The 11,550-nt window shown below is 38.0% G+C and overlaps 1 protein-coding gene across 2 annotated transcripts; it reads right to left on the bottom strand.

The window, feature by feature from the left end:
- Positions 1–511: 511 nt before the first annotated feature.
- On the bottom strand, positions 512–11,246 carry LOC117809795. 2 transcript variants are annotated; one of them, XM_034679301.1, is made up of 10 exons: positions 10,966–11,246; positions 9,619–9,676; positions 8,735–8,811; positions 6,739–6,882; positions 5,598–5,723; positions 3,194–5,156; positions 2,820–2,957; positions 2,144–2,242; positions 1,282–1,335; positions 512–939 (listed from the first exon to the last, which is right to left on the bottom strand). In XM_034679301.1, exons 1-10 carry the CDS (start codon positions 11,029–11,031, stop codon positions 713–715), a joined length of 2,952 nt encoding a protein of 983 aa, XP_034535192.1. In that variant the 5' UTR covers positions 11,032–11,246; the 3' UTR covers positions 512–712. The 2 variants fall into 2 exon arrangements, with proteins under 2 accessions (XP_034535192.1, XP_034535193.1); XM_034679302.1 differs by having other exon boundaries at positions 513–939; positions 2,180–2,242.
- Positions 11,247–11,550: the final 304 nt, after the last annotated feature.

Here is an 11,550-nt window from a genome sequence, read left to right as displayed (position 1 = left end):
TTTGTCACAATTCATCCAACGTCCAGCTAGAGGCTGACAAGTAGTCAGGCAGGCTGCATATCACAACAAAAGCATACTCAATTTTTCAGACGTAAATTTATCTCTTCCATATAATTGTTGCATTGATCCATGCTTTTGTTCTGACATGCAGCCTGACTATGCATCAGTCTCAAACTGGACGTTTGACGAATTGAGAAAAGAACAATTGCTTCTCCTTGTTTACCCAGATGATGACACTGATTTTTTTATTCTTTTTTCCAATTAATTTTCTTACACTGATTTTTTTTTTACATTGAATTTTTTTATTTTAAACATTTTTTTGAGATGTTGGATTTTTTTTTATTTTTACAGTGATATTATTTCAACATTGAAACAAAATCAAGGGCGGAAAAAAAGATCAGTGTTTAATTCAAAGTATGATTTTTGATGCTAAAAAAATTCTGTGTTAGAAATACTTCCACACATATATATATATATATATATATATATAATACAATTATTCTAAGATTAATGTCAAAAATCTGATTTAAAAAAACAGTCAGAATTCTGACTTATCTCTGAATAAATGTAAATTAAATATATATTGGACCTCAATCAAGGTTTAATTTTTTACAGTGGCCCTGATCCTCTTCTGTACCAAAAAGCTCCCTCAAGCCTTTTTTTCACGTGAAGCCATGATTGCAGGTGACAGCGAATAGTCTGTGTCCAAGGTTTACCTCTGTTTCAGGGATTCCCGCTTTTCAGCATCAATGCGATTTTTCACATAGAACTTAACTGCCTCCCAACTCCTGTCTTGAAGGGCTGTGGGTGAAGTATTTATACACTGCAGACACTGGGCTTTACCAGGAACCTTTCTTCTCATGATGCAGTCCATGAGCGTCTCCTCAACAGCCTGGATTTCCTCGTCTGACCACTTTTTTCTCTTGGCTTGTGATGAACCTGAAAAAACAAGACAGTAAATAACTTACAAAAGAAAGTCTGCATGCGGTGTAAGATCTTGGCTTCAAACATGTCAGCGATGTGAATTTGAAAAATAAAACTAGTATTTAAACATTTTATTTTCAAATAATCAGCAATAAACTCCTTTAAGTGAACATGATGACAGAAACTCAGGGTTGATCTATCGGGTTAATAATTACCTTCACGTGACTCAGCATGATCTCTTTTGTCCAATTTAGTGAAGACAGATAACCCAAGCTTTAATGGTATAGGCCCTAGGGGTGCTATTAATAGAGCAAGGATTGCTTACATTCTCAGTGTCCATAAGATGTAATAATTTACCTTTTTTACTTTGACATTTTTCAGACACTTCGCCCGCCAATGGCATCTCATCATCTGAAACCAAAGCAAAAGACTAAATGGATGAGCCGAGGTACTCAATAGTAGAAGGGCAAGATGATGCATTAAGGAGAGTGGTTAGAGAGAAAAATACAGAAGAATAGTTGAATGCATTCTATTTAAGCAGGGATAAGGTGACACATTTAATTACTTGTGTATAATTGAATAACTATTGTGACCCTGTCCTATTTCTGAGGAGTTTTTAAAATCAGTGATTGATCATGAGTATTGAGTCTACATAATAAAACATGTAGCTGTTTTGTTGCATTTCATTGCACTGCAAAGTTGGTCCTTCAATAAAGCAACTTGGTTGGAGATTCATATTCTCTTGTTTTTGCATGACATGGGACAGATGATCAGGTTTTCTTTTCAGTGCTTTTAGTAAAGAGTAGTTTAGTTATGGAAAAGTAATTTTACATCTACGCCAGTAAAACTTGAAGTAAATTCTATTTTATGTGAGAACAATATTCTTGCGCTCTTTCCACCTCTGAATTTACACATAAAAGCTGACCTATGGAGTTCAACAGAGAAGTTTGAAAGTTGTTCAAGTTAAAAAACCCTATACTAGATTTTCTGAACTGAATACACAAACATAAAATGGGTTCCTGAACATTTTTTGGATCTAAAAAGCTACTAGGAGAGTTTGACTCTTGGGCCCCCCACCATAAGTTCTCACGTAGCATTTTATCTTCAGTGTTCCAGGGACCCAGTTTTTCATTTCAGTATAGGGAGTTATGAAAACATACCACAGAATCTGTGCACTTCTCTAGTTGTCAAACTTCTCTACTAAAACTACATAGATCACCTTTAAGATATTTCCATAATCCTCTACTTAAATTACCTTTGGCTGGATGTGGATAGTTTGGTCCAGCTTGAAAGGATTTCCTGCTCACCCTGGATTTGCCTGTAAACATAAAAGGACTATTTAAGTACATGAGTATTCAGCACATGGAAAGTCACTGGTGAAGTACCGTGAAGCATGGAAATTAAACAAGCTTTTTAAGTTTTTCTAAGAGTGCTTGTTCAAGTATTTCAGAGAGCCTCAGGGTGACATTTCCACAACCAACTGTACATTACAAACTTTGACTGCTTCAGCCTTAAATTTGGTCAGTTAATATGTGATATGTAATTGATGAGAAACTTTCACATCCCTGTGGGACTTCAACAAAACTTTAAACATAAAAATAACATTTGAATGAGAAAAAAATTTCAAACTTAGACCCTACTTTTTTTTTAGGGAAAAACTTTAAAATATTCCAACCAACGAGCTTTTTATTTACTGTAGAGATTGAAACAGCCATCCATTTCAAAGAGGACACATTTTAGTTTTAACAAACTCAAGATTTAAATTAAAACTAATTTACTTCTTATTTTTCATCAAACCCCACAAGCTTGCAACCTTTAACCCGCTAAGTTCATTTTAGTGTTGAACACACTGCAGAATACTTTTAAATGTTTCCGTCAAATATTAATCTTCATACCTGATGATGATGAGGCAGAAGGTGAAGGTGAAGGTGAAGGTGTAGGTGAAGGTGACGGTGAAAAAGGAGCTGCATCTTCCTCTCTCATGTCATCATCTGCTTCACTGTCAGAAGGGTCACTGTACACTGGCATTTTCTCTGGAAATTAAGTAAAAAACAATAGTATGAACACTTGCTCAACAAAACAAACCCGTTGATAAATCATAACACCTTAAATTCCACCATCATTCACCAATCTCCATTAATATTACATTGCAGAGTTAAGCTGCAGTTATTTGAGAGGGAATCTCTCTGGCAGGCAAAAGAAATATAAATCTACAGATGGAACCGTGCTGAATAAATACATTTATTGTACAATTTACATGCCTGATTACCTTGTGGATCGATGTTGATCTGATCAAGATTCTTTCCTTGAAACTGCGACAGCTGACCTCGTTCCAGTGCCATGAGGACCTTACTGATTTTTGCGAGCTGTAACGTGCCCTCCGGAAGTCTATAATACTGGCGATGCACCCTTATGTCATGGCCCAGGAACTCAGCGAGGTCATCCATCTCGTTGTCCTTCAGGTTAAGAATTTTGGACATGGTTGCCAAGTGCTTCCTTAACTTGGTGGAAGACAAAGCTTCTGGGTGGTTTGCCCCACAACTGCGAGCTACCTGACGAATAACATCGGATCCTCTGAAGTAGGAGAGTGCTTTTGGTCTGCCAAACATGAACTGGTTTTCATCAGGGACTTCACAGGTGCGACGAGTCTTGACGAGTAACTCCATAGAAGCAAGCACATCAGGCGTGAGAAGGATGGGGACCTTTCGTCCTCGTTTTCCCCTTATTTCTATCCTCTGGAGGTGTTTGCACAGCTTCCTCTCCAGCTCAGACAGAGACAACTCAATATCAGGATGAGTCGATGAGGTGTCTCTCAATGTAAAAGCATTCAATGGCATCTTCGACACTTCTCCCTCTCTTCTGCGGTTGAACAGAATAATCTCACAGAGGGTTATTCTTGCAAGTTCTGCCCAGTCCTTCTTCGTTGGTTTGTGGTCAAGTTTTTTTTTGAAGTCCTGTCTTTGTCTTTCAAGATACTGATGCATCTTTTTTACATCCTCAGCAAATGGAAGAAGCTGTGGGGCATTCCATTTTGCTTCATCCAGATTTCTTAAGGCCTGTGCTGACACACACTCATTCCATTTTGTGTCACATATTTGTTTGAACATTTGAACATTGTGGACGACATCCTCTTCACCTGCAATCATGGCTTCACATTCGATGATGCTTGCAATCTTTTTGAGGTTGTGGCCTAACTTAAGCGCCAGAGAAGGTGTTTTGTATGTGTTCGTCTCCTCATTCAAGCCTGCTACGTCCTTAACGGCCCGTATCACATGAGGGAAATTAGCTGGTACAAAAAAGTCTGATAACTGCTTCAACTTCCCATGTTTGTGTCCTTGCACAACAAGTCGCCCTGCCTCCCTCATCTTCTGTCTGATATATTCGTGTTTGGTTGCATCGTGTCCATGTTTGCTGAAGAGGTGTTCTCCAAATTTCAGAATGTTTTTCTCTCTGCGAACAGCATTAGTAACCTCATCCATGTGCATGTTTAGCACCATTTTCCAAAAGCGTTCATTAACATCTGCTGGCACTGGCTGAGCATATTGACAAAGAGCCTGGACTCTGGTTTTTCCAGGCTTTAATCCCTCAATCTTCTTGCGAAGTTGACATCTCTGCATATGCCTCCACAGTGTTTTCCTCTTGAGGTAAGCTTCACAGTTTATACAGTGCATGTAATCTCTGGCTGCAACATCAGTGCTGGACTGCTGACTGGGAACTAACACTCCTTTTCCTTCTCTCAGCACCTTATTATTGTGTAGACGATTCCCTTGGTTTCTCAGTAAGCTGAGCTGTATTCTTCTCTCTTTTGACCCCTTTGGATATGTCATTGCTCTTGCCACCTCCTGTTTGTCTCTGTGTTTAGATTCCAAATGGCGGGCAATTTTATTGTAAGCCTTTAAGCAAAACACACAGTGATACTTTTTATTGTAAAGTCTGTCACCATTCGGTTTTTTCTGCAGCATCATCACTGTCACGTCAGAGCTGTCATTCGAGGAGGATTCTCTATGTGTCTTACGTTGTCGTTTGTGTGGTTGGACTGCCTGAGTGTTTGTTGAATGCTTTTTCTTGGCTTTTCTTTTCTTGTACTTGTGCTGTTCGACTTCAGAACTGTCTCCTTCTTCTTCTGAACATTCGTCATCAGTTTCGTCAGCAGAATCAGGAACATACAACTCTTCACTGCTCCCAGAACTTGGCAGAGAAAAGTCTTTGATCCCCAGCATTTTTCTGGTCAGCTAAAAAGATGAAAATAGTTTAGTGTTTTGAAGTTTTGATTCTTAGGTAAAATGTCTAATTATAATTATTTTTACATCAGAAATGTACAGACAGAAGGCATTTTTAAAGGCTGTGTTCAGAGGTGGTGCTGAGGGGGATGATGAGTTCAGTACATATATGACCTTGACCCTATGATTGCCAGGGTTTTTAATGTATACTGCCAAATCAAATTACAAATAATACAATTTTTTATCTTCAAAAACCAAATTTCCCTCTGAGGACAGTTTGTGTGTAGTCATGAACATACACCACAGAATCTGTACACTTTCTGTACATTTCTCCACTAAAACTACACAGATCACCTGTAAAGTAATAAGCCCAAAAAATGTATCATTATCCATTTTATCGGCAGTAGGAGTATCATGGAGTAAACTGACAAAAGCCATGGCAGTTAAACCTACAAAAACACTCTCAGTTCTTTGCAGCTCAGGTACGCCATCCTTGTCCCTGTCCTCACTGTCCTTGTCTACATCAGGTGGCGTGGGGTCAATGGTATCATCACTGTCACTTGAACACTCATCAGCTTTCTGTTGGGGGGGACAAGAAGAAAAATTAGAAGCACTAAATATCACTGTGGCAGTTTTCTGCCAGAACAGATTACTGTTTAGGCATCTTGTTGTGTTGAGGACTTATGACTGTATCTTTGGTGAAAATATATCAGTCTACCTTTATGGTAAGAGAATGATTTTTTAGCAGGGCAGCACGATTTTATGTTTCATCTCGATGCGCTTAGTAGTCACATCATGATGTTGACAATGTGAAAGAGGGAGGTAATTCACTCAGAACATCACTCTACAATTCCTTAGCTGATTGCTTAAGAGGAATTTTCATCCCGCTTTTCCCTCATTCACCCATTAAAGATGCATGTCTGGGATAACATCATTTACTCAGATTTGGGTTATTACAGTGCTCTGCAACGTTCCCTCTTTATCAAAAGATCCATTTTTGCTATTTTTCAGGGTCGGGCAGAGTGAGTGGTCAAGGGACTGCAAGAGTGGGAGTGATAAATGAGAGTGGAGGATGGCACGGATTTGGAAAATCTGACAGTTTGTTTATAGTTCAAATCTCATAAGGTGCTTTATTTAACACTTTCAGGGTTAAAGGCAGCAGCGTCCAGATCTTCAGAATGAACGCTTTGTCTTCAGTAAGAACTGGCTGATGTACCAGAAAAGAGAGAATTAAAGATAACGTGACACCTAATTGCTTCCTTCGATCACTGTTGGCTATCTTTCACTTTGGCCCAGAACATATTTGTGTTTGAATAGTGATGTAGAATTGGATTTCAAAGAACAGCAGCGTAGAGAAGGTGGGGATGACATGCAGCAAAAGAGCAAGGGCTGGAGTTACATCTGGGGCTGATGAGTTGAGGACTCCGCTTCTTTTCATGGAGTGTGTACTATACCAGCTGAACTAAACCTGAATCAAGGATACTTATGGTGAAATAATTCGGTCAACATACCAGGTGTTATCAGGCCTCAAGGAAATAGTTATCTCACTCCTATAACATTATGTTATGTATGTAAAATTTGCTTTTTAACTTACCATTGTGTTCTGGTTGTTGTGTAAAACCAACTTGGTGTCCTCATTGATTTTTGACCGGTCTGTGTGCGCTTTGTTATAGCGTCTCTCACAGGCATCATGGTGTGCTCTGAGATGCTTCAGGCGACGAATATGACGACTTACGGCCTGCAAAACACAACATTTTTAAATGAGAATGTCTTATAGAAGAGGATAGCATGAAGACAAAAAGGATGAAAAAGAGGAACATCAGCCCAGGCCTGAATTCAATTTGGGGTGCTGTGACAGAGAGCTATTGTACATGATACATCTTAAAGGCTATATTAGTCTAAAAAATAAAATGTCAACTTTTGTGGGAATAATCCTGCTCAATGTTCATCTCTGGGCCTCTTATCTATGTGTCAGTGTCTGTGTCTGCCCAAACCTCCTCCTCTGCCTGTATGTTGGTGTTTTGGTTGATTCGGGATGTTTCTGGGCAGAGAGAAGGCGTGGTGACCCCAGTCAATCACACCGCACCCAGTGAGCAAGTGACTGTGTGTTGATGATAGCGAGCGGGAGAAGCTAAGAATGATACAATATTTGCTGCATACCTCATTTACCTGCAGCAAGTCAGGTGTGCAGCTCTTGTGTTTCTCAAACGTAGAAATGCAATGCTACAGAGAGTTTTTGTTTGTCTGACTGCTTGATTTACTATATCAATGTGTGTATAGTTAATGCTATTGATGATATAATTATTACGATGCATGGAGATTCAGGCTGCACAATATATATTGCAAATTTACTGTCATCGCAATATCAACATTCGCAATAGATATACTGCAAATGACTGCTCAAAAGGCGATAAATTACACTCCATGTGCCATGCATTCACCCTATGCATGACAATGTATTTGGCCAATCAGGTAAAGCCTTTCCTATCTGCCCATTCACTGCCCGCACGCTAACAGCTGAGACAGTAAAGCACATGGAGCTAGTTGGCGTCGAAATGGCTGAGGGGGGAGAGACATGCATGGAAAATACGGACGACAAACAAGGTCTAATCAGTTCAAGTCTGGTGCTAATAATGTGGGATATTCAATAGCTCTGTGTAACTCATGAGTTTTTATTGTGAGTTATGTGCAGTTCAGATCAGCTGAAGAGACATCAGTGTGGAGCAGAGCTTCTCCTCACACACTTTACCCCTGTGTGTGTCTGTTGGGGGTCCATGGTTCATAACTTTGTCGACAAACAGCCATCTGAACGTGACAAACTTTATCTTAGCTTGGTTTGATCCAAAGTACAGTAAAGCAGCGTGTAATCTCCTGTTTCAGCATGTTTACCCACTTCAACATTATGTCCCTGTATTGGAGTCTGAGAAAAGTCTGCACCATGTACTGTGCAGTAATACAATAAATATGATTTAAATCCTAATATTACTTCTACTAGTAAAGGTAATGACTCCAGTGATGTCAGTCAGACATAATCAATTCTTAGAGGAAGCAAAGACAAGCACCAGGAAAAAAAGATGCTATTTTTTTAATGTGAATCATTTTTGTGAAATCAATTTTTCAATAACCACGCAGTTTGAATTGAAAATATTTTCATCTTTTTTTCCCAGAGTCTGTTTAAGATGCTCAGCTTTTGGGGTCTATGTTCACAGCAAATTCACGGCAGAAATACATCACCATAGTATACTTAAGTATGTGTTTATTTATCACAAATCATATTGTTATCGCAATATTCAACACTAATATTGCATGTTTTCCTAATATTGCGCAGCCCTAATGGAGATGCATTGTGATTTGTAGTTTGCGCCTGAGATTTGTGTTCCATTGCACCACGACTTCACACACAGGAAAACGTCAGTTAACTAAAGATAGACGTATAGAGATGTAATATTTGCAAAGTTCATACTTTTTCTGATAAGATAAGATGAAAAGCACATTTAACTATCAGAATCAGCTTCTTTTTTTTTCAGAAACAATTCAGCCAAAATATAACAATAAACTCTGTAAGGTTATCTATGTAGTAATGTGGTTACCTGTTGATTTCCAGAGCCCAAAGATGTCGCGTCCAACTCATCATTATATGTGTCAAGGTCCTTTTCAACACCAGCATCTGCAAGATATCAGAGGATGAAATCCTTACTCGAGCAATTGCATTAACTTGGCATGAATAGAGTTACCAAAGAGGGAAAAGGGCAGTACTGATGGGTGTACAGTGGATATTTATATTTATTCCTCCACCTGAAGGTTTCATCTGATTGTATCTTAACAATTACATGTTGAAGCTGTTGGTGGAAATAGCTCAGGACTAGACAACTGTTATTTCGTTCGTTTTGTCTCAAAGGAGGCCGTAACAACAACAGTCTCCCTTTTTTTTTGGTACTGCTGGCATTTATCATTCTCAGTGTCTGACATGTTGTCCATCCTGCACTAACTACCAGTAATTTTTTTGATACATTTTAAGTCATTGACGCAGCTCGCCCACAAATGGATCACAATAATAATTACTGAACAAAACTAAGTTGCAGAGAAAACCACAGTTAGCTATTTAATTACAAATAAGCATTATCCAAAGTAGGTTATGTAGGTAGGTTATCTCATCTTATATGTTGAATAGCTGTAGTTTCAATGGGTAAAGTGACTTAAATTTTTGTATAATTAAGGTAATATAATCAACCTTTAAGCTAAATTATGAAAAAAGGTCAGTAATAATTGCTCACTCTGAATGGTATTTTTAAAAATTGTGATAAAAAGCACTTCTAGTCTGTTGAATCTTGATCTGACATTGATCCAGTGGCAACAAACCCCTCTTATTTGTGAAGAATACCCTCCATTTCATACTGCATGGCAGGCCCTGGTTTAAACCTACACCACTTCTAACTGCCAGCTTCGCTTAACTCAAATAAAAATTCCAACTCACCCTTCTTACAAGCGGCTTGAATGCTGCAACCAGTGGCAGGAGGAGTCGGGTCATCTTTCTGTGGGCATGACAAAACAGTTTAAATTAATCTCAGTGTGTTCAGAGTGAGAAATTAACTGTTTCAACTTCTACAATTCAAAGGTAGACATGTTTAAATACATCAACCAATTATAAGTTGATTCATTTACAACAAAGTGTGTCCACACATGCTGATGACTTAACTGCTGAATTTAATGAGACCTATACAACTCAAACTACACATTACAATTTAAACAATTTTATCCAGGGTACCTGCAGGTTTCGGCAAGTCAAATTTAGTGCCCCCTTGAATTAAATTTAAAACCAAAAACACATAAATATAGTGGTTGGGCTGTATTACAACCAAATCACAGCATGCGTGTCACTCAATGAGACCCATTTAAGTTTACTTTTTGTCTGTTTAGTGAACATAAAGTGATCCTCAGTGCTTATTGGTTAAGGGCTTCATGTAAAAGTGCAAACAGTGACCCCTAGTCACAAACTGATTAGCTAGGATGCAGATAACAATTTATATTAGCAGCTTGTAAAACAGTATCCACTCCACAGACGTCCAGTGAATAAAGGAAAACAATAAAACATTAACAAATCCTGCTCTGACAAATTTAAGACCTTTGAGTTATTTATTTAATACCAGAATATAACATTTTAATGAATAAAAGTGTTCTTAATGCCTTATTTTTAAATACATGGATTTAAGACTTTTCAAGGATGTGTAGGAACCCTGTAATTTTCAACCATTCCCTCCAAAGATTACATAGCTGTCATTTGTCAAAATAAAAAAAGAGAAGATGCTCCACCACATTTCAAATCAAACCTACTACTATAAAGTTACACCACAGTGCTTTAACTTCAATAAGCACTCCTTTATGAGTGCTCAACAATCCAACATAATGATAATAATAAAATGTATTATCTAAATTGAAATGCTGTGCTCACCACTTCAACATAAACAGAAAAATAATATAAATTGGCACAACACTTGCTTACCTTTCTTTCAAAAATATTACCTTCTACAAAATACATGTGATGAAAACCCCCATAAACGCTGTGCAGATAATTTTAATTGTCTAGTTTTCATTGTCTTGCCTGGTTAACTTGACATTCATGCTCAGTGTGCTGATTAGCTGCCGCTCTGCCTCTAGCCCTCACAGCTAATTGTTAGCTAACCAACTTTAGCTCATCAACTCATTCTACGTTTTTAGAATTTAACTATGTTAATTTTATCGTGCAACACGGACTAGAAAGTATGAAATGAGCCTTCACAACACAAAATTTAAGTTTGAGCAGAAAAAAAGTCAATAAACTTACCATTTCTTCCTCGAAAATCTCTGCTAGCTCCATCGGACTGCATGTGTACAAGTGTCCATAGGTCATGTCTGCACACGTCTGTGTCGCGTGCCTGGCCCTGGCAGCGCGTTAGAAAGGGGGCGCTTGATTTATGACACAGTATACACCACAGTAACCACACCATGAACCACACTGCTGTGGTGAGTGATGAACAGAGTCAGAACCAGGTGGGCGAGCCTGGTATAAAATCAAACGTCCTATTCACTCAACATGCCTGCACATGTTTGCTACAATTTTCAGTGACCAATTTATCAATCAATCAATCAAGCTTTATTTATAAAGCACCTTTCATACAAATAAAATGCAACCCAAAGTGCTTTACAGCGATTGAAAACAAGAAAGAAGCAGAAATGAAATAATGCTAAGACATTTTAGTGGAAGATAATATTAATGATAATAATAAAACTAATAAAAATACAAATTAAAAATAAGAACAACATAAAAATAAAATAAAATAGAGACCAATGCACACCAAAATAAAATATGTGTAATTAAAATAAGTTGAAGCATCAAAATTAAGAAATAAAAATAGTTAAAATAAATAGA

This window comes from Notolabrus celidotus, unplaced genomic scaffold, assembly GCF_009762535.1.
Source record: "Notolabrus celidotus isolate fNotCel1 unplaced genomic scaffold, fNotCel1.pri scaffold_449_arrow_ctg1, whole genome shotgun sequence".
NCBI classification, from domain to species: domain Eukaryota; kingdom Metazoa; phylum Chordata; class Actinopteri; order Labriformes; family Labridae; genus Notolabrus; species Notolabrus celidotus.
This window is presented reverse-complemented; position numbering and strand designations above follow the sequence as displayed.